Source organism: Necator americanus, chromosome I (assembly GCF_031761385.1).
Source record: "Necator americanus strain Aroian chromosome I, whole genome shotgun sequence".
Classification (NCBI taxonomy): domain Eukaryota; kingdom Metazoa; phylum Nematoda; class Chromadorea; order Rhabditida; family Ancylostomatidae; genus Necator; species Necator americanus.
In genome coordinates this window covers 35,486,157-35,509,512 of record NC_087371.1, presented here as the reverse complement: position 1 = coordinate 35,509,512, position 23,356 = coordinate 35,486,157, and the positions used below count along the sequence as shown (strand labels likewise).

General features: G+C 38.4%; 3 protein-coding genes across 5 annotated transcripts; 1 reads left to right on the top strand and 2 right to left on the bottom strand.

The window, feature by feature from the left end:
• Positions 1-113: 113 nt before the first annotated feature.
• Positions 114-4,577, bottom strand: RB195_007882 (uncharacterized protein; the record flags this gene model as incomplete). Its single annotated transcript, XM_013445080.2, has 14 exons — positions 114-200; positions 269-365; positions 430-504; positions 618-745; positions 799-892; positions 1,159-1,303; positions 1,365-1,491; positions 1,911-1,994; positions 2,410-2,525; positions 2,738-2,876; positions 2,933-3,055; positions 3,117-3,241; positions 3,355-3,565; positions 4,497-4,577. The coding sequence occupies 14 exons, from the start codon at positions 4,575-4,577 to the stop codon at positions 114-116; spliced, it is 1,632 nt and encodes a 543-aa protein (XP_013300534.2).
• Positions 4,578-4,933: 356 nt separating this feature from the next.
• Positions 4,934-13,742, top strand: RB195_007881 (uncharacterized protein; the record flags this gene model as incomplete). Its single annotated transcript, XM_064181757.1, has 28 exons — positions 4,934-4,958; positions 5,056-5,178; positions 5,254-5,337; positions 5,413-5,570; positions 5,627-5,743; positions 5,803-5,888; positions 6,765-6,909; positions 6,968-7,088; positions 7,151-7,256; positions 7,665-7,721; positions 7,885-8,029; positions 8,081-8,206; positions 8,304-8,502; positions 8,561-8,697; positions 9,173-9,325; positions 9,447-9,580; positions 9,666-9,760; positions 9,845-9,969; positions 10,778-11,041; positions 11,131-11,261; positions 11,338-11,427; positions 11,634-11,813; positions 12,166-12,365; positions 12,496-12,657; positions 12,729-12,838; positions 12,903-13,068; positions 13,138-13,277; positions 13,389-13,742. The coding sequence occupies 28 exons, from the start codon at positions 4,934-4,936 to the stop codon at positions 13,740-13,742; spliced, it is 3,933 nt and encodes a 1,310-aa protein (XP_064038522.1).
• Positions 13,743-14,076: 334 nt separating this feature from the next.
• Positions 14,077-23,029, bottom strand: RB195_007880 (uncharacterized protein; the record flags this gene model as incomplete). 3 transcript variants are annotated; one of them, XM_064181753.1, is made up of 10 exons in its annotated part: positions 14,077-14,194; positions 14,761-14,915; positions 14,987-15,136; positions 16,779-16,875; positions 16,939-17,024; positions 17,080-17,163; positions 17,288-17,367; positions 17,425-17,497; positions 18,500-18,595; positions 19,766-19,882. In XM_064181753.1, 10 exons carry the CDS (start codon positions 19,880-19,882, stop codon positions 14,077-14,079), a joined length of 1,056 nt encoding a protein of 351 aa, XP_064038520.1. The 3 variants fall into 3 exon arrangements, with proteins under 3 accessions (XP_064038520.1, XP_064038521.1, XP_064038519.1); XM_064181754.1 differs by lacking the exons at positions 14,077-14,194; positions 14,761-14,915; positions 14,987-15,136 and adding an exon at positions 22,949-23,029 and having other exon boundaries at positions 16,641-16,875; positions 19,766-19,888; XM_064181755.1 differs by lacking the exons at positions 16,779-16,875; positions 16,939-17,024; positions 17,080-17,163; ... (2 more) ...; positions 18,500-18,595; positions 19,766-19,882 and adding exons at positions 15,249-15,311; positions 15,785-15,877; positions 16,600-16,629.
• Positions 23,030-23,356: the final 327 nt, after the last annotated feature.

The following is a 23,356-nucleotide window of genomic DNA, read 5'->3' as shown; positions in this document are numbered from 1 at the left end:
GTCTGTTACTTTACTATTACTATTGCACCAAAACAAAGATTTATATTTATTGAGGCGAAGAATAAATCTCTCTTCTTTTTTTACCTATCCATTTCGTTGAAATATGATTCACTCTAGTCCTTTTCATCGCGTGACGCCTTGATCTGACCTGAGATATCCGCTTCAATGTTCGACAACGGACGACCAAGACGAGCAGCTAGCTAGAAGCATACGACAATTTACACAGCTTTTGCTGCAGTTTAATTATTGTTCATAGATTGTTGCATACTTCAATTGCGTTTGTTAACCGAACTTCGCTTGGCGTCCTGACAAATGAGGTAACTCTACCCAGAAAGGACGAGCTTAGTCGTCCAACTCTCCCTATTCTGTAAAAATAGAAGAAAGGGCATAAAAGCGGTGTCCTAGATTATCGAATTGAAAATTACGCACCGATGTAGGAAGTCGACCGCGTGTCGTGATAGATCATAATTTATGACGTGGCTTAAGCGAGGAAGATCGATTCCCCTTAACGAAATATTATTTCATCTACTTAGAGAGTAGACTGGACTCAATGTAGTCAAAAAGTCTGCTCCTAGTGATGTCTTAGCAGCGAAGAATAGAACTTGCAATAAGTTTACCTAGCTGCTGCATCCGTAGCTATAAATATTCTAGATGTGTCATCATGAATCGTGGATGACTGCCACAAAGTTACACTCAGCTCAGATGACTGCAGATTTTGGTATACGAAAGAAGCTGTTGCGCGATCCTTAAGTAAATGAATTAGGATACAGCGTCGAGAAGAAAAAAAGATAATCTCACCTTGCAAAACACCATTGTTTGGTTTAGATTACCTCTTTTCATATCTTCTGAAAGCAATGTTGTTAGTCGAGTGATCTTGTCTTTTTCTCTCACCCTAAATAGTGTTTTTGAAATAAAGTATGTGCGCTGAAATAAGCAAGGATAGAACCAAGTCGGAAAGGATAAACATCATCCAAAGAAGATGAGACAAAGAACTTACCTGTTTTTATTCCAAACAGTAAATATTTAAGTCTATGAAGAACTCATTTATCTATTATATTTATTTCTTTCCATAATTGCACCTCCAAATAACGATGCAGTTTAAGCCCACAAAAGTATTGTTGAAACGAATGAATCTCGGTTCAATAAAGATCAGCTCACCGAACAAATCTCATTTCAACGTTCTGGGACAAACAATGCAGTTTCGGACTTTTGATGTATCGAAGCCATTGCCGATCGACCACGCCATCTGCAAGACACTCCAACTCTTCTGGACATGAAGCGGAACAGAATATGACACGAGCACCTCAAATATGAAAAGCAAAATTAATGAAATAGTTTGCAAAGTGTGAAATGATGAACACTACCATCACACTGTTCGTCCGCGTTTGTGGTGTTCGTGACAGAATTAGCCACAGGTATTAATGCAAAAAGGTTGGTGAGGACATCAGTGAAGCTCTCATCCAAAATCATGTCGGCTTCATCCATTATGAGCTGAAAAACAAGTAATCCAGCCTTTGATTTATTTACTTGAGCTATAGCCAGGATTGATATTCATCCTTATTTATTGACAGACAGCTAACTTTGCGGCGTTATCGCCTTCGTCAGAGCCTAGAAAATCAAAGACAACAGTAACTTACTTATCCTCTCAAGCGCCTCATCACCCTACAGGAAGCCTTCAAGCAACAGATAAACTCAAAGAACAACACATCGGCCAGTGCTTACCTCATTTTTTGGATTTGGTAACATAACAGCCCACCACTTACCACAATTATGAACCGACGACTCAATAACAATCTTGGCTGCATCTCAGGTAAATCAATCAAAAGGTATTCAACATGCCAAGATTTAAGGACAGTCGAATATAGGGGCTAATAAGTAATTCAAATAAGGTGCAGACGGAAGTCACATACGTGTTTTATATCAGAGGCGCTTCCGCGTTGTCGAAAATACTTTTCCACCATCCCAGGAGTGCCCACGAGAACGTCCCAATCGTCCTAAATTATCAACGAGTTTATATCAGAGCGAGACAAGACTAGATTAATTATTTTGAGTCCGACGAAGTAAAAACATATTATATGAACTGTTTATTTTGTTGTTAGTATTCGACTTAGAAACGTATTAAATGACGCCAACGTTACGGGAAAAATCAAAATGTTAAACTTGTTTGGGTGCTACCCATACTATTCTTTGTGTGTTGCGTTCTTCATGTTATTCTTATCAACCGTTAACATAAACCATTCACTGTAACATCATCTGCACCATATCTATAGTTCCCCTAACGAATCAGTTACCCTTGATGGCACATAATGTGATAGACAGTCATTAACAAGAAAAAACTGAAGACAAGTCGAAAAAGTTGAAGTTAGTATTTGAAATAGTGAATATTAACCATAAAAGATTAGTACAAACCGAGCAGATCGTGTTCGATGAACACATCGAAATTCCTAGACCTGTTTTGGAAGCAAGTTTCGATAGGAAAGTGAAAGTCTGCTCTTTCAGTGAAGAAGTAACCGCAAGGATGACAGCTGGAAATAGCAAATTTGATTTCGAATTGGTACAATTGCTGTTTTCCACAAATAAGTTGCACAACGAATTTTCAAGTAAACGCAGAAACTATCTTCGGAATTCAAAGACCTTCATAGTGAATTATGGTCTTGAATGATAAAATGACACGGACGAGATCAGAAGCAACTACGTATCACATCAAGAAAAAATACCGATTGAGTTCGAACTACACCTTTTTCCCGTAATCCTTTCCGTTTTTTCTGCAGAAGTCTAGTGAGTAACGGGGCACCATAAGCTACTGTCTTCCCCGAACCTGTTTCAGCTGCTATAAAAATGTGATACCGAGACGGAAATACTTGTAGGCATTGTGTCTGGAAAAACCCCAAGTATGTATTTGATCAAATTTTTACCAAATTAAAAACCTCACCTGTATAAATGTAGGCGTTTTCAGTCCAAGATCCTGAATAACTTCTCGGACTAAAGGGTCAAGACGATCAGGAACATAATGCTCCCATGCATTCTCCCACTTTGCGAATTGACTAGGAGCGTCCTTGAAATGTTGGGAAGTAGAAAAATATAAAGTAGATTGGAAATCAAAAGGAGCTGTGTACCTTCGTCCTTCTTTTGATCACAAACCAGTCATCACTATACTTATTCTTCTCCCAATATGTGCTGCATAATACATGACTAGTGCCCGGGTTACTTTCAAGAAGATTGAATTCCGGTCGGGAACATTCTAAATGGTCCAAATTTGCAAAACGAAAAAAAAAGCATAGAAGGCTGTTTATAGAAACATCATATGACTAAATCAGTTTACTATGTTATATGTAACTGGATTCGAAAACGCACCAACATAGCACAAATGACTAGGAGGAGGTGGCTCCCTGGACTGTAACTTTTCCAACTGCTCCCGTTTACCTTTCGATAAGGATATAGGAACGCTGAGCTCTTTCACTTTTCTCTTAGTGACAGGGAACTGGAAGTCCTGTGATTCGTTTGTATGAGGCTTGGGGAAATTGAGACGTTCAACGCGGATGTCACTGCGCTCCAAGGAACCAAACTGAAATTACTGATAAATAAATTCGGCACCTATTGGCTATCCGTAACTATCCATATGAAGCGGCGTTCCCTGGTGAGAGCTGCAGGTTTCAGAATGCTTACAATCAGTACAGTCCAGTAAGGATGCTAATGTACGCTAACATTTTAATGCAGTATTTATGGGAAACTTCTGTACCCTTTCCAGTAGTAGCTAGCGTTCTAAAACTGGTTTTCAAGAAGTTTTTGCTGCAAAAACGTGAAGAACTCGGTGAAAATATGGTGAGTGCGGGGGAACACTCGGTGGCGCCCTTATTTCTGTAGCTCTATGTCACTTTTTTCTCTTAGTAACTTATAACTTACATGTCATAAATCTTCTAAGACTAACGCTTAAGTATTAGAGCTCCGATAGATTTAGTTATTTACTTCCAGAAGTAAGGGCCTGAGTGAAAGCCAACTCTTTGCACCCCTATTAGCAAGGGAATAAAAGTGGGTAAAGTGAATCGGAGATAAAAACATCTGAAGAAACAATACTCCGCAAAAGTCCGAAGGATTACACCAACTCTATGCGCTTTCACTTCATCATCCGTACGGAAGTAAAGGGAGTTGCCTTGCCAGGTAAACTGAAGCCCCTGAGTTCTCACTAAGCCTTTGATTTTTGATTTGAGCAAGATCGTTTCGGATTTCCGTTGTCATTCTTGAAAGCCACATCTCGAATGGTACCTAAGTATGGGATGAATTCAGCATCGAAGATTTCTGCGGGGCACTGGGTTTGAAAACACTATTCGTAACTATTCGCCACTGGTGTTGTAATCTTCATGGTGTACATGAGAGATAACAATATAAGGTGAAAATACACAAATATAACATGAATCCATGCTTGATAAAACATGAAATGATCCAAAAAAAAGAAATGAAAGGACGTTGATAAGGAACAGACAGTAAATAACACTTACCTTGTTTGGATTGAATTTTGGAGAAGGACAAGGTGAAGAAAACCGCCTCAATATGGAGACGATAATGCTGACTCTTGTCATATCCTATTATCAGCACTTATTCAGATGAAAGACTAGAAAAATAGTTGATGAAGCAAAGATCAACAAAAGAAAATCTAAAATAGAATAAGTAAGAATCCGTGATAGTCCGAATAACAAAAGAATAAGGTTGAGAAGAGGAATGTAGCCGTAAAATAAACCCACGAAAAACCATATGAATAGAGAATTCAAAAATTGAAAGCACATGGAGCAACGAGGGCGTGGCTTCTCTTCACGTCTTCCTCAGCTGGACGAGTGGCCTCTTCTCCACCAGAGACCCAGAGGGAACTTTAAAAATTTGCTTATTCTAGGAGTTTTGCGTTCACATACTGGTTTCTGAAGTTGCAGAGACCTAATATATGAAGAAGAAAAGGGTTGAAGAAGGTAAGAGCTCTTTATAAGTATTTTTCTGTTATTTGTCTTCTTTATTCAATACATTTGGTTATTTTGGATCCCTTTTACTCATATTAATTTCATTCAGAGCTGCGAAGGAAAATATCAAGAACAAAAGATGTAAATGAACAGCTAGATCTTGTCAGTGAGTTAGGAGCTTTATACAGGTCAAACGGCGAGCTCGAATTGGCAAAAAATTCCTACAAGCGAGGTATTGTTGACTGAATATTGGGCTGTTCCTTCCTTTTCAGCGACTAGCTTTTTCTCAAAATTCTAACTGCTCTAGCTGTGCAACTAGCCATATCTGTTGCAAATCATCTGGATCTGTCCTTTGCACATCGGGCCTTGGCAGAGATATGTGCTGAAGAAGGTAATGAAGTCACTTGTTCGGAATATTTATATGAATTGTTTTATAACTCTTGAGACATGTTTCTTTTTTTTGCAGGAGAACGTAAAGAAGCTCTGGAACATGCTAATCTTTTCCGACAAACAGCTCAGATGAGCGGGAGCTATTCACAAATCCAATTATCCTTGCATGTCTCTGGTTGGATATACGAAAAATTGAACATGCTACAGTCTCATGACCCAAAAGATCTGGAAGAGGTGAAGTATGCGTATTTTTCGACGTTATTTCAAAGTTATGCGCATTACTCTTTTAGGCATTGTCGTGGTGCATCAAAAGCATAGATTATATCAAGAAGTTTGGGCATAGGATTGATGCAGATAGAAAAGCAGTGAGAATTGCTGGAGATTCTAGCAGGAGAAAAGCTGGTTTGGTTCGTTAATCCTAAGTTTGCTTGGATAGAAATTGTAAAATTGGAACGAACTACTTAAGGACAGGCTGGCTTCTGGAATATGCGCAAATCTTCAACGTCGTATCGAAGCGGAGAAGTACTGGAATGCAGCATATTCGTTTGCAAAGTATGTCCACTTTATGCTCACGGCTAATTTGTAGGGCTGTCCTAAAACATCGAACGCCGTTGTTTTGTTTTACTATAGAAGTGCTAAGCGGTTGTCCCCTATCGATACTTTACCTTGCTTTATTTTTGGGTACTCATAGTCGATGGTATTTGAAAGTGCTCCAGGAACCGCAGACATATCTCTGTTGCTCCTGCCGCACTTCTATTGCTCTGTCAAATAAATTTTTTATAAGTTCACTTACTATTTAAGCGAATTTTGTGAAATCACACACCTTTTTTCATATTTTGACAATCTTCTCAATCCCATTATCTCACCTGTTGTGGAAGATAATAAGAAATATACATAAAGTGATCAATCGTTTTAACTCTCTCCCCGGATTAAAAAAAAAAAAAAAAAAAAAGCGGTTTTGTTCGCTGTTCAACCCCCGATAGCTCCAATCAAACTCCGAAAAAGAACGAGGTCTCACTGCGCCATTTAGAGCGCAACCGCTTACGCAACTGCACTCAGGTCGTTTTCACCTGACTGTATACTAGAGGATGATAGTAGTACTTTGAAAAGCTTTGCAAAAGACTCCAGTGACAAATGCTAAAGTGAGGATGATAAATATGAATAGTGTTCTGAGATATATTGAAAAATGGATCATATAAAGCTGATAAGCTAGCGGGAAAACATTTTTATTTCTCATGCTCCCTTACTCTCTTACTATCTTTCTCTTTTTTCGCTCTATTTCTTGGTTGGGCAACTAAAAATTAAGCACTGAGAATGAAAATTTATATTCCAGGCACTTTTTTACTTGAGACTCCTCAACACACTCTAATTTCATCGTATTCGTTCATGTTTAAGGTAAGATGCTGTAGAAAAGTGATTTCATTTTAGAAGGAGCCATGACACTGAGCTCGAATATCAACTTCTTCTCGCTAGGATTGATTTTTCCTGGGAATCGTCGGTGAAGAACGCTCAAAGGCTTGTTAATTTTGCACCTTTGAAGAAGAAAGGATACGCAATGATGGAATTGGCACAGGTATGTTCGCCTGAAGTTCATGTTAACTCTCTTACCAAACGAGCACTTAAATTCTCAGGTTTTAATATACACGGGCGACTTTTTGGGTGCGCAGAATGCTTTGTTTGAGTGTCTTCTACATCACAAATCCTCTCTAATGTGCGATGATGTAGAACTTCTAGAGGCACGAGTGGTTTTTTGTAAGTGAAATCATATGAGCCGCTGTGGATCTACCTGACTTGTTCGCATTCGCTGTTTTCAGTGTATAAATACTTCCATCGATTGGATCAAGCGAAAAAGTCAGATTGCTCTCGTAGTGAACGAAGAAAGTTGTACGAACTTATTGCGGATTCCTTCTGTTCTTATGGGTGAGCTTTTTCTCTTTTTTTTAACTTTATGTATCGGTGCGACTACCTTGGCCAACCGTATTGTGCTTAACATTTCGTAAAATTTCCCATTTTACTTAACGTGCTCCTGTTTGTGCTCGCAAAAGAACTGAAGATTTCAAACATTTCCTGTCCCATCACCGAATGGCACCACCATCCACAACCAAACTATCGAAAGAGATTCCGAGTTTGTAAGCAAAACCAAACTCCTGTGCACTGGTTGATACACTCAGGTGTTCTGTTATACAAAACATTCGCTTCTCCGTGACGGAACCACGTTGTAAAGGTTTGATTTTCGTGACCATCGAGTCAAACGCCCTTAAAGTAGCGGCATGAAGAAAAATTAGTGATGATGTAATTCTGTTTAAAAATTCTGTTGTTGAATTTCAGTGGCGACAGGAAGGAAATACTCGAGCACGCTCTAAGGTACTACAAGTTGATGTTTCAGTAAGTGGCTTAAGTTTCTAAAAATTTTTACTTTGAAGTCCACCTTGTTAGTTGCTTTCCTACTCTTGGTTTAGCTTTTTGTTGCTGTTGTCATAGTATGAGCTCATTTCTGTATGAGTAGTATGAGCTGTTCATTTTTATTCTCAAAATTTCCTTTTTGAAGAAATAGCGTTTCCGATAAGGAGAAATGTACTGCTTCAATTTCTGTTGCGCAGACGTTAATGGATTTGTTAGCATATGATGATGCGTTGGAGTGGTTTGAAAAGGTTCTCGAGCTTGAAAAGAAAATTGGTAGATCCAATACAAAGGTGAGCTTAATTTTTAATTTATAATTGAAAATACTAGAAAATGTTTTCCAGCTTTGCCAAACACAAGTGCTCATTTTTGAAGCCAAATGTCGCCGTAAATATGCAAAGAAAATGTCTCTCCTGAAGGATTTCGATGAGTTGAACTCACAGATCCCGGATGAACACCGCTCATTGAAGGTATTAGGTTCGGCAGTGCACTATTTACTGAGAATGGATCCCATTCAGTAAGTGCTTATAGCGGTACAAGAAGAAATTAAACATTAATTTTATTAAGGCGTCTATTTATCGTGCGATGGGACAGTTCTTCACTTCACAAGGTGACCGTGAAGAGGCATTGGTTTATCTGGGAAGAGCAAAAGAGCTCGATAGTGAGTCGGACGCTAATGTAAGTGAGGAAGAGGATGAGGAGAATGAAGAAACAAGTGACGACTTGGATTCGAGACCCGATAAAGCGATCCTGAGGGAATGCATGGGTACGGAGGAGATATGCGCTGCCATTACATTGCTATGTCGCTTTGTTCTTTTTTTTAGAGCTTGCACGTCTACGGAACAGTGATCTTGAAATTGAGAATGACAGAGATAAAGAGAAGAATGCTCACGGAGAGACACGGCTCCATATTGCTGCCCGAAGTAGAGACACAGCTATGGTTGAAAAATTGATAGCTGCTGTGAGTCTTCGGAAACTTCTATTGTTAGTACTAGTTTTGTAGAGTAATTGCAACTTCCTCCTATTTTGATGAAATTATTTTTTTACTTCAGTAGTTGCTACAGGTTTCTATTCTCAAAAATTGTCCGAACAATTACAATTTGGTTTTTATTTGTATGTTATCCTAAAGAAATAGCCGCGACCAATCTGGAATTAATCTGTCTTCCATACTTCCTCACTAATTTGACCTTAGAGTAACTGTGGGATTCCTGAAACAGCTCCACTCTGTATTACGGTTTTTTATGCGCCATCTATTTAAACCCGTACTTATGAAAACTGATTGTCCAACTAATTGTACCAATTTTGCTACAAGAAACCGCAGCACAGCTTATAAATGAGGCGTGCTAAGCCCTTTAAGCTTTTCTCCAACAAACTTCCTCTTCCTCTGTTTTTGAAAGGTGATTGAATTTTATATTTAGTAATGTATCTTGTTGCAGGGTTATGATGTAAATCGACGTGACTACGGTGGATGGACTCCAATTAGCGAAGCAGTTTCTGCTGGAATGCGGGATAACGTCCGTGCTTTGTTAAAAGCTGGTGCTAAAGTCGATCCAGTTAGCACTGAAGTACTTAACGACGAGGAGAACTCGGTATTTCCAGTCAATTTAGAATTTTCTGTGGTTTTCTAGTTTTTGCCTTTGTTTTTCTTGGGTGTTGATGTTTTCCCTGATTTTGACATCAGTCTTCGGTACTGTAGAATGACTATTCCAGACTGGAGGTGGCATTACGCCGCTTATGGAAGCATGCGACAAGGGGTTAGTGGAGATTGCTCGAGACCTACTGAAATGTGGTGCATCTGTGACAAAAAGAAACGCCGATGGTTGGACAGCGGTTGATTTTCTCAGGTAACTAATCTTCAGCTTAATCCATAAATTGCACACGTATCCACGCTATTCACTGGCATTGATGCTATTTAGTACTAGTTTTTAGAAACCTCATAGTTTCTTGTGATGAAGAGGACGATGAAAAATATGTTAAAGAACTGACAGCACTTGCGGAATTTATGGAGGACATGCAGCGAAAGCGTAAGTTCTATGGTTCGATATGCTTACTTAATTCATGCATAAAGTGATTTTTCAAGACGTCATTTCTTTTTGTATCCGCTTCAGAGTCGTTTCCGGTTCGAGGTTGTGCACCTCAGCGACGAAAATCGGCAGGGATGAAGCCTCCATTGAAGATATCTCGTCCAGTTCCATCGGTCGAGGAGGATAACGTGGATCTGAGCTCATACAAGGTAATGTTTAACCTATTGCCCACCATATTTTTTTAAATTCACGCTCGCACCTGCTCCAATTTGTTCCCTTATTTACCAGCTCATTTAACAGTATTTGTTCATGATCATCCACTTTTTTGTCCTATTTCTGTCCCATAAAATAATGTGAACATCTAACCGAAGTCGTTAACCAAGTTTGCTTTATCAATCTTTCCGATTTATAGGGAGATTTGCATTTTTGGGGACTGTTCCTATTTTTTGTTGAAGATAGTATTTTTTGTGGCGTCGTAGCATAAATTGATCTATCTAATTTATGGATCTGTAGGAAATTTTGTGTTTTATTTATGAAACATACAACCTACATACGAACCCAATTTATTGTCGAAGTTCAACATTTTTAGTTCCAGTGGTTTTCTCATAGTTTAATAGTTTTTTTGCAACTTCTAGAAAGACACTTCTGCGCCTATGGTTGATACGTAAGAGCTAGATTAGTTCAATAATTTGTCTTGCAATGAAACATTCTAAATAATTTGTTATACATTAATTTATTTGTCTAGTACGAACTGTAATTATTATGAAATTGATAAGCTGCTAAAAGATTAGCGGCCGTAATTACCTGTGAATGGTGAAATAACCTCAAATGATGTGAATGAATGTATTTACTTGGTACTTTTTTTTTTTACTTGGAACAAGGATTTTAAGTGCTCTAGTTTGAATATTATAATCCCAAAAAATCTCGTCTTCTATTAGTATTGACACCTGTATAGAGATTTTTCAAAACAGAAACTCTGCACTATTTTTTTCCACTTATACTTGCTTCGTTGTTTAGCGTGTGATAGGAAGACTTGGAGCTCAATCATCGAAGACAAGTAAGGTTGCTCCGCTACAAAACGAGGCGGCACTGTTTTATGAGGATGATGTATTGATGCGGAATAGTCCACCGCTTGAGGACGACATAGTACTTCCAAGTGACTTTGAACGGAGCCCAGTTAAAAGCAGAACACAGCGGGGAGATTCGTCCCGGCGTAGTTCGCGCTGTACCTCACCTATTTCTGCGACCATCAACTCGCCGATCAAGTCTAGGTCAAGTATTGTGAGTTCTCTTGTATTAGTTTTTTTTTCTTGTGCATTTCTTCACAGGAGAAAAAGTAATCATGCTACTTCATTTGTAAAGATTTATAGACTCGCTTCGCTCCATTGCCCATTGATGACGATTTCATAGTTGACGATGAAAAAGAACGAAGAAAGAGGAAAAACCGGGACTCCCCAAAAGAAAGAGTGGATAATGTTAAGAAACGATCAAAATTGAAGAGGTATGTTTATTTGAACTTTTATTGTTGTAATTAGGTGGAGTACAACGTAGAGATCTGTCATGAACAATCTTTTTAGTAACGAAGCCTTGACCTCGACACAAACTACTTTTTGCACAGTTGAAAGGTCTCCTTCTCCAGACATGGTGAACAGAAGATCACAAATCAGGTCAGATGTTTCCCTATATTTCATACCCTTTTTGATTTTTCTTGGTTCTTCACGAATTTTTTTCTCTTCAAGAATGAGCTAAACACTTATTCTCCTTAGTTGATTCCAAATGCTGAGCAAAATAGTAAGTAATTATTAGATAAGTTATTAAGGTATTGAAGTAAGATAGTAAGTAAATAATTCAAAAAATATCTTGTGAATCCCAGATCTCAACGAGAGCCAATTCGTAGTCGAGAAGCAAGTCCAGTTTCCTTATCTCCGGACTCAAATGTTCCTCGTCTCAACAGCAGCTCTTCCACCACTCAGGGTCTAATTATAGCTACTCTGAAATTTGAAGATGACAGTGGTAATATGCTCAGACCTGACAAAGTGGTGGCATTTCAAAGGTTCTTTTTTATTCTTTTCTGTGTTTTACTACTTTTTTTTTCAAAGATGACTTGTTGTACAAATTTGGGGAAAATGTAGTTGGTTAGAGGGAGACACTCAACCGCGCTCTTATTTTTAAAGGCTCTGTTTTCCTTTTTTCTCTTAGTAGCTTTAGTCTACATCTCATAGATGCTCTAAGCCTAATGCTTAGGCTTTAGGGGGCCGTTTAACGTAATTATTCACTTCCAGAAATAAGAGCGCTATTGAGTACCCCAACTACACTTTACTCCAAGCCGTTTAAGATACTAGACTAAAGTACAACATTAGCCATTCCGACGAGAAGTCTCTGTTTATATTTTCTTCGTGTTTTAGAACATCAACAATGGCAGATGCACAGGAACGGTTTCGCTCCGAACTTCCCGTTCCGCGTCAAACAGAACGGTTCGACTTACGCCTAGCTGATGGAAGGGAGGCAGATGCTGAAATCCCTCTCATTTCTCTTGGAGAACCCTTAGTTATTGTTTGTCGCCTGCATAAACCAACTGCTGAGACTCTGTACAAGAGTAGAGGAGGTTGGATAACTGCTACATTTCATTAAAATCATGAAACAAAGTTTTTTTTTATATGTAAAATGTACCTCTTTTGTGTTTGAGAGGTGAAAAAAGACTGATTCTGTAACGCGAGTACGAATCCTGTTTACAGGCGTAGCTCGAGAAGATGTGGTCGAATGTTTGACTAATTTCGACGCTACGAGTGAACTTGACCTCTCCTCATCTGCACCGGATCGCAGTTTAGCGGAGCTGGTTCTAAAAGTAGCCGCTGACACCAAACGCGAAATTGCTAGACTATGTTTGGATGGATGTGGTCTGTTCTTGATACCTGCGTTCTTTTTTTCCTTGAAATCTTGCTCCACTTGTTGTTTCGACTCTCTTAAGATATCAGTGATGGAGTGTTGTCATCGCTTATGGTCATTTTGTCTCATTTAACAAAATTGAGCTGCAGGTATACAGGACTGATTGATGAGCAATTATCTACGTTGTGTAAGGTTCGTAAGAGAAATCGCTAGTTTTTTTTTTTAATTCTTAGGGCCACTTATTCAAATGTTTCAGATGTCTTCACTCCTCTGTCTTTCTTCACTTGACCTCTCACACAATGAGTTGACCTCCGGTTTCATATTGTCAGCGTTCCTGGCAAGATGCAGTCAAATTTCAGAGTTGCGTATTTGTGATTTAGAATTAGAAACAGGACAGGATGAACTCGCAGAAAGTATTTCAAGTGAGTTTACTTTACTATCTACGAAGTTTCACGAAAATCTCACCTCTTATTGATTTGAATTTTTGACAGGATTACATGGTCTTCGAATGTTGGATGCATCCTTTAATGGTTGGCTCAAAGGAAACCATGTAGAGAATATTCTGTCCGCGTGCGAAAACCTAACTGAGTTATTATTAGACGGCTGTGACTTGCGAGGACTCTCTTTCGAGGTAAGTTACTATGAATCTATTCGCTCCACCAGCTAAAAAAATAACTGTACACCACTGAGGCAGTGCTCCTTTGTTAGATTTATTGCACAGCACTACATATATCATATTTAGCCTACTTGGCTGCCAAACCTTCGTAAAGTGTCTATGGTCGGTTGTCATTTGACGGAATATGGCTCTCTGGTTGAGTGGATGAGTATGGGATGCGTGCAAACGTTGGACCTATCCGGTACTGATGCCACTCTGGATCATGTACGGACTTTAGTGGAAGCCAGATTGATGTGCCCACCTATAGTTGTTCGGCTGATACGAACTCGTACGGTTGAGCGCGACCCACAAGCATTTGTCGATATGATATTAGCGTTTGTCGGTGACCGTACCTTCCCAATACGTTTCCAATTTTCCGCACATTTCGTCAAAGCAGTGCGATTAATGACTGCTTTTGCATCGAATTTCCTATGTTCTTGAATCTTTTATTGTACATACATGACCTCTTATACCGTTTGGTGATTTGATACAGGTAAATATTTATTCGTTCTGAAATAGAGTATGCAACAGAGTACATATATCTGTTTGAATCTGAGAAAAACATATGAAGTGGCAAACAAACGAAGTCATCAAGTGAATGTATGAAGTGACTAGTCATTGGATGGTAGCAAATTATTGTTGGATTTAAGCAGCAATTCCGAATATACAGGAAATGAATGCACTCGTTGAAATGGGGACACATAAACAATTGATTGTTAATATGTCTCCCCGACTATGATTACTCGTGAATGAAGAAATCGTTGAAGTTGTTTATCTACGTGCTGAGTGCGATTACTTGCACTCTGTTCCGTTGCTCACTGAAAGCTACGCACTGCTCAATAAGTTCCACCAGGTTGCGATCCGATAACGATCGAATTCGTTTGTCCAAAACTCTGAAAAGGACGGGATTCAGTCGGTGAAAGTTCAGGAAGGCAATAAGAGGTCCGGATATTCCAGAAATGTTCGTAGAGACGAAGGTAAGGCATCAGGATAAGAACTCGTCTTCTAATCTCAAAATCATTCTAGTTTTTCCACAAAAGATCATGATGCATTTCTGTCTCATTGTTCTCGAATTCCAATTAAGAGTAGAAATTAGAAACAAATTGAATGTAGTTTCCTCAACAAGTCAGTAATTATAAGACCTGTAATTGAGTCAATGCAAAAAATCTCTGCTTTAAGCAGCAAACAGATCGGTTGGTTATGGAAAGGCATTTAAAAAAGTTACGGAAAGGGAGTTATAAATAGGCAAAGTATGCGTCTTCTAATTTATCATTCTTTGGTACTTATTGCTCGAGTTTCCTGAGCAAATCTACTTCACCATTCATTCTTTAGGTACAATTCTAGAAAGAGTAATGGACTGTGTGTTGAGAGCTTGCAACATCATAATTTTCTTTCGGTTTCGTGTTTCTTTCCATTATTTTGAAATTAATTTTTAGTAGATAATTTAAGCAAATCTCACTTGTACTCGTCATCTTCCAACAGTTTATCTGGCTGCGACAATTCCTCAGTTCTGTTCGACAACTCTGATAAAGTCATACTTTTCATGACCGGCATTTTAAAAACGATCGACATGAAGAGCAAATCGAGCAGAAGGGATGTGAGTAAATCTTTCTTCTGAAAAGGAAACTACTGATAATGAAGAGTTTTGAAAAAGAAAAGAACACGAGGCTTTAGAAACATCTAACAGTGTTTAGCTCTCCACAGAGGTAGCGTTCGCATGCCCGTTTCAGTACGGGCAGATCGTTAAGTTCGGCATCGATGAGGAAGTCAACAAAATCCTCCACGTACTCCATACCAGGTAAAACAATCTTGTTGAAGTACATGTTGGCGAGGAGCTGTAAAACAATATCATAGAATCTACGAAAGGGTAGTGATTCCAGGTGAAAAATCATTGTATCCAGTAATTATGGATAAGAAATATTATTTTACGAGTAGGAGGCAACCCACGTCATGTATATGCATCTTGTCGCTATCACGACACTCGAAGCACTTCTCTTCGTCATCGCTGGACTCCGATTCATGAAATAATCGGGGAAAAATTAAAGAATTCATAGAGAACAAATACACAACAACAATGTAGTGAAAAAATTAATGAAAGCTGACAACTGGCTTTTATTTCATAATAACTTCATGGGAGATGGCGCCACAACTTCAAAACGCTGGAAGTCGAACCCTAAGTACAGAGTTCGAGGACTCCTTATATGGTTTCTCCTCAAAACTTTGCTCAGATGTTTCTATATCTGTCTGATATGTAGGTTTTAAGGGCGAAAATGAATAGTTCTTGAGGTTTCGGCGCGAAAAAATGTTTGCTGCTTCATTTTTTATGATTTCTTGTACTTGATATGCATAGCTGGATTGGTTACGCCGGTGTCTACGCTCACAATCACTAATCTGACCTCGGGGTACGAATATTTGTGGAAGATTTTCATTACTACGACTAGCATAACATATTTTTTTAATAAAAAAGAACTCCTTATTGCTACCTCGGCACCATCATCCGATTCGTCCTCAGTCCGACTGTCGTAAAAGAATGAACCACGCCGCCGTTCACAAGAATCGCAGCAGCTGATCAACAACTGTAAACACATGCCCTCACGTTTGTTACGGAAATAACGAGAGAAAAAATAACGAATAATAAGAATGAGAAACAACGGGAACGCGAAAAACGAAAATGAATATCGAGAGCAGATACACTGTGCTGAAATACTATGTTGATCTTTAAGAGGTCAGATCGATAGGATGTCAATAAACGTCGGTAGGACGGTAAAAACTTTTCAGTGATAGGATCAGAGAGTTTTTCCCTTAAATATTGTAAACACTGGGTTTAAAAAATGTCAACAAATTCAAACATCTTATGCCAACAATTTCAAACAAACACTAGCTGGAAATATAAGAAATATAATTAATGTATAGCAGGGTCAAAACGACATGAGGTACGGTGCGGTCGTATGAGCCTCTGTGCTCAAAGCGGCAGGGCGGTGGTAGCGATTGGAGATGGGGACATCGTGAACTACAACGAAGAATGGTGTCCATGAGGGTCCCAGCTCGACCCCAACCGCTACGCTCCGCCGCAGTGATTCGAGCGCAGCGCTACTGCAACGGGGTTCATGTCGTTTTGTCCCTACTATAGCTCGAGGTGCAGCGCTGAGGAAAGTTCTCACCCCGCCATTTCCATCGTCCACGTGATTGCACCACAATTTTTTTTTGTTTACGTTTGTTATTGATTCCGTTATAATATTAGAGAGTAATCAAATGTATTTTTTCATCTATTCAAGTTAAATGGTAGGAATAATCGTACCTTTTTGAAAAGATGCTCGTGATCTGGCATATGGTGATTACTTAACACAGTTTGTGTGGATCCTCGCCTTGACGACGATTCAGAAACTCGTAGACGTCCAGTAGGTTCCATGGCAAGCATCCATAATTGAGGATAAGATTTCGAAGTAGAAGAAGATCGATGATTAGCATCGAACCAACCTTTTCACGCTCTTGTTCCATTACTTCTGCGAATTTCTTTTCAACATCGATTTTTTCTTTTTTGCTGACTTTTCCATTCTCATCTCGCATAGATTTTCTGGAAACAAAATATTCATAGTTTTCTCTTTGTCTACTTTCTAGCAGCAGTGATTTGTCGTACTTTCTCGATCTCCTTCTCCATATTTTGCTATTCACTCGTGCATTATAGTTAAGAGTAAGGAAGGATTTATGAGGAGTTGGGGAGACCTTAAACAGAACGATTATTCAATTCTTTTAGATATCAGGAAAAGTTAAAGTGGACCTTGTCCAGATATGTGTACGGATCGAATAGTTTAGCATCCATTTTGACTAACAGTGACACTTTCACAACGCAACCAACATTTTCCTTAACAGGCTCGTTAAAAATCACCAATATCTTTTCCTGGTTTTACTTGCTATTTCTACTGTGACTCTTTTAAGAATCAACTATTTCTACTAAAATGAAAATAAACTAAAATATCTCCTAAAACCTTGATATAATCAGAAACTGTCGTACGATCCTTGTCTGTTACTTCGCAACCGCGTCCTCGTTGCATGGATATGGTGCTGCCTGAACGACGTAACGTTATTGGATACTGTAAAGAGATATAAAATCATCTGCACCGACGTTCTTCAACCATTTCTGGCTTCTCGTTCGTCGCATCTTTTTGCATCACACGAACGACCGCCCGAAGATCTACCTGAATATAAATTTTTTGGAAGTTTCATACTAGTGAAATGAATTGTCTCTTTTTTCACCTATGTTTCGATCAATAGGGCGAATTTTTTTGCAAATGTCATCGTTTAGAAGTAATATGAATCTCATCATAGTTTGTGAAAAGATACATCAATGGGACAGGTCCAGGATCGTGGCACACTCAGTGTGGATTGCGATCTACACGGTTTACGCTTTACCCAAGTACTGCTGGTAGGAGCACGGTAACGCAACGAGAACAGAATATACAATAAATAGAAGATGATATTACAGATACAATATAAACAATATAATTATCGGATTTGACTGGCGGGTGTAGTGCAGTGGTTAAAGGTTCAGCTGCCTGCACCACGATCGATCGGAGGTTCCAATCCGCCATAGTTCCAATCAAGCCTTCCGTCACTCCGGAGTCGATATATTGGCCCAGACTTGTCTGGGAGGATAGAAACACTTACTTGACACATTGGCTGGTCCTCGCAAGTCATTGTATAGGCCATTGTTACACGTTCGTAAATCTCATAACGATTCTGAATTGAAGTGAACGTGGTGGCGCGGGTCCCAAACGGATTGATTAACGCCAGACAATTCATCCTTTATCCTTTAATCATCGGATTTTTCAAAGAGGCACGGCGCCAGCCTCCGGCTATGCCGCAGACGCGTGGCGTACGCCAGGTAGAACGCGTTCGGCAGCCACGGTGCATTCGAAAACGACATGAACGTGGATGCCATCCATGGGAGAAAAGTAAAGTTGTAGAGTATCGTTTAAAAAAACTATTAAAAACAGAAACGAAATCTTGGATATAAGGAACCTGAGATCGTTACCAAAGCGGTCTTAATCACTTTGTCTGATTGTTACGAAAAGTATAAACGCAGCTAACCAAACCAGGATCAAAAAAGCAGTTTGCATTAGAGTGAAAAAAAAACCCAAATAAATTTTAGAACTAAAAAAATAGAAATAGGAAAAGTATGGTGAATCTAAATGACACACCTGACTAATTGGACCATCTACAAAATAAAGCTCAACAGCAACGTAATTTGACGGAGAATCATCCTCTTCCTCCAAGTCATCATCAGATCCGTTCAACTAAAAGGAGGAAAAAGTGATTACAACAACGCATTGACAGCCACAACAGCCCAGATAATTATCCACATTTTTATGCAAAAAGTAGGAATGGTTTAAATGTATACATTTTGGCGATTTCAATTAAACATAGTTATAGTTGATTTTAAAACTGTTATTCGAAAATCTTCCATATGATGTTTTTTTGGGAAGTGGTAATGATGGGATCGATGGTCGATTTCCACGGAAATATCGATTGAGTATTGTCATTGTTTCTCAGATTTCTTTCTCGACTTACCCTAGTTCCAGAAAAAAACTACACACTAACTTTTCAAAAATTCTGTTAATTTAATACTACTATTACTATAACTACTTGATTTTTCTTCGTTTCGAAGAGCAAACACGAAAATAATCGATGAAATGATTTGTTGTCCTTAGATTGTATAAGTATGAATTTAGGACTCACATTAAGATTCTCACAAATGATTTGGGTTTAAAAAATTGATGGGAAAATAGTCTTCACATTGATTATATCGATCTTATTAACTTTATTGTTATATTTATGCATTCAGTAACCTTTCTGATCAGGTTCGGTGAAGGGAAAATATGGAAAAAAAGTTGTTGAGACCGCAGTATATTTCAAAATCACTCAAATGCGCTGTATATTTTTTCTCCTAACTACGCAATTACCAAAAGTGTTCACTTACTGAAGCATAGAGAACATTTGTGTTGTTGTTTGTGCACAAATTTTGCATTCGAACGGACGAAAATTTCTGCGACTTTTTTCAGACCTATAATCGGGTCAAAACGACATGAAACACGGACATTTGCGCAAGCGGCTGCGCTCAAAGCGGAGCGGTGGAGCGTAGCGGTTGGGATCGTGTAAGGATCCACGCTACTGCCACAAACCTCTGCTGTTCACCATGGTCTCACCTCGATTCCAACCGCTGTCTCCTACGCACCGCTTCCGAGCGCGGCCGCTTGCGCAACGGTCCGTGTTTCATGTCGTTTTGACCCAACTATAGACACACCAACAACAGAATAACTCACGGTAATACCGTAAGATTTTAATGTTGGACACGAAAAACTATGAACTAATGCTGATGTTTGAATTTTATACTGTAGATGATTTATTATATTTAGAATGAAAAGAAGAGATGTGCAGAAGATGATATCAATCGATCAGTATCTTACCCTTCCAGTTGTTCCATGAATTTTAAGACTCCACTGAAAGGAAACGTGGTCGTGTACTGTAGCAAATTTAGGAGAAATCATCAGAATCACGGATTCATCGTCTGACACAGGTCGCATAGAAATCTGGAAAAAAGGAGTTACATCTTCGGGATGTTCAGCGCTAGTGGTGGTGTAGTCTTTCTTTCCTTTTCAGTTTAGGATGAAGATATACATGTCTTCCAGGTTGTTAGGTAGGAGTATTTTTCTGTAACGACCACAAAATTTTTTTCTACAATTTTTCAAGGTAACGTATTATTTTTGATTTAAATTACCAAACACTTTTAAATTACCAAATTACTCGTAAATTTTTCCATTTTCGATGACTCCACGAACATTCGAATTTAATGAAGATAATTTTTAAGTGAATTAATGCTCTAGTAGATAATTAGGTGTGATGACAGCCGAATAACACCGAATTGATGATGTCCGGGGAAAATAAGGCTAAGGGTGTACATTACAAGCATCAGCGTATTCACGTCCACTCCCCCCTCCTCCTAAAAAACAGCGTAGGAAACGGTCTTCCTGTGCGAATTTCCCTACGAGGCAACCTATTACACACCAGTTCTGTACAACCGCCACAATTGAGTGGAGGATGATCAATTCTGAATCACCAACAGTCTTTTCAAGTCAAACCAATGGATAGCCTGCTGAGAGAACTGGCACGTGCACAAAGGTGGCGTTATGAGGTATTTCGTAGGAAAATTCAGGCAGAAGGGCAGTTTCCCACGCCATTTTTCAGGACTGTTAAGGGTCAATTGAGTATGAACTGAAAACATCTTGTTATCTTTTAACTAATAAAGTATAATAGTAACATAAAATAAAATTAATAAATAAAAAATAATAAATGAAATAAATAGACAAACTAAATACAGCACTTCAACAATTCTCTTCAATCTTCTTGAGAGACCTTCACTGTAAAAAAAGGATAAAGTCACTGGCGTATCGATCCACTTGGAATGTGCCAACGCGTTTTTCCAGTGGAATTCTTAATCGTTGGGGGTTTTGGTACGCGTATTGGCTTTGAACCCTCGACCGTTTGGCTACAACGGACCTCTAACCGACTGCGCCACACCCGCCCTAATTTCAGTGTTCCTCTTTCAAAATCCACTTTTCTGTGACCATAAAAATGCTCTCCTAAAGCAATATTACTTATGGGATTAGCCACTTTCTCCCTGTGAATGCCCCATGAAATTGTTTGAAAAGCAAGTTTCCACATCAATGAACATCCAGTAAAAGGGCGAATAATGGCGACTTACACGTGGTGCTCGAGAAGTAATGAGGTAGAAAACATGTAACGATTTTGATGTGGGATTTATGATGTTGCCCTACATATGAGTTTGTGAGTGAAATTTATTAGAAGCATACTGGATTTTGATTAGAATTCACACAATGAAAAGTCGAAATTAAGGTACTTGCGCAGAAGAAAATATTTCCAGGGGAAAAATTGATGAGACCAAATTTTCTGGACGTCAAATAATATCCATGATGTAAATTCGTGTGGTAGTACTCTGAGGCTATAAAACATCGGTAATCTTTCGGTTTTTTTATAGTTATGCATGATGTAAATCGTACTTAGCTTCGAATCCAATCAATATCTATGTTGCCTGTGATATCCAACTGCCTGCGGTGAGTGACAAGACACCTACGGACCTTACATACGAAATGTTTATTTTTCTTACATGAATAGGCGCGCAGAGGGAACCTCATTGATTTTTCTTCGCTTGCTCGCGTACGCAGCACGTTAACAGTGGTAGTGCGTAGTAAGGTGCCTTGTAGGGAGATTTGAGAACGAAAGTCACGTTTCTCACGGCGTTTTTCCGGACGATTAGAGGGAATTGAGCGTGATCACACTCATACCCTTGATCTACACCCCTAACACCATTTTCCATGGAGAGATCTTATCACCTTCATCTTCTTGATCGGCAACTTTTCAAAAATTCCAAAATTAAAAAATTAAAATTGATGAACGAAACTTTTTTAAAGGCATAACCCAGAGGACCATTTGATAGTTAGCATCGATTATAGAAAAACGCCTTAGACGTTGAGGGTGACATTTTTCTAAGGTTTCGAAGTGTCATTCAACAAACAGCGCCTAAGTCAAATTCTGAATTTCGCGTCAAGGGAAATCCCCTTCAATGAGACTTTTCAAATGTTAGCTGAAGCATACAAAAAAAAACAAGGAAGTGAGAAAATTCCAAGTAAACAAACTTGTTGCGAATCGAGATTAAGTGACAGAAAATTCGCGTGAAAACAGCTGAAGGCACTTCCGGTGGTTGGATTTCAGCGGAAATGTCTCGAATAGCTGCTGTGCGAATGTTGGCACAAACGTGTGAATTTGAGAGGAACCATGCAGAAAACAGCTTAATATGTTTTGAGTAGAACGAATAAATTTTTATTCACTTGTTTAGAAACTTTTTTGGATCCATATACCTTTATTTTTTGCATTTTTTAAATCTTTTTTTATCTTCTTGTTCTTCCTCCCTTTATTTTTACTTTTTATTTATTATTTTATTTATTTTATTTTATTTTATTATTTTATATCTTATTTATTATTTTATTATTTATTTTTATTTTTTATTTTTCATTTCTTTTTATTTAATTTTTACCTTTATCTTTTCACATGTTTTTTTTGCTTTGTTATCATTCATAAAATCTACATTTTTTATTAGTGGACGGTGCAAAAACAGCAAATGAAAATATAGTGATTTTAATGGCATGGATTTTTAGTGGATAGCAGAAGTTGTAAATCTCATGGAACAATTAATGGGAAAGTTTTGGACTCAGCCCCTTTTTTATGGGTTCTCCAATAGATTTCATTCCAAAAATTTAAAATAATCTCATTACCTAGGAATAAATATCTTTATGAATTACTTAAAAAATGTCGGCACTCATTCCATGAGTTATTTCTAGTTTTATACATCCGTTCTTAGTCAAAAAATTTTATTTATTATTTTTTTCACATTTTTTCCATTTTTGGTGGCGATCCTTCACCTCCACTTTTCATTCTGGCCATCATTAAAAAAAAAAAACTTTTAGTCTCGGAGCTATATAATAAAATGAAACGAAAAATGGAAGATTGAAGAGAAGTACAAATTTTAAATGAAAAAAAAAACAAATCGAATGCCAAAATCTTTAAAATGATACTTTTGTATTCCATTCGTAGCAGAAACCGATCCGCGCCGGTCGTGGTGACTCAGGTTCGGCGAGAACAGTTTCAGCGCTCATTTCCACTCTAAATGCAAAATTCTAAGAAAATCGATAAGAGCAATAATAAAGAGAAGCGCAACCGCAAAGAAAAATATCCGAAAATTGTTTACACAACTGTTCACACAGTTGTTCAGTTGATTTTTTTTCAGGATGGAATAACAATAAGGGCAAAAAAAATCAGCTGTTCTATCAATAACTTTAAAGAAACAGGGGAGAAAACTATGGAAGATCCAGGAGAAGTATACCAGGAGTATGTCGGCTTTTGAGCTGAAATTTATAAAACACATGGATTAAAGTTTTCTCATAGAATTTTTAGGATAGAGAATGCGGATCGAGCATCTAGCA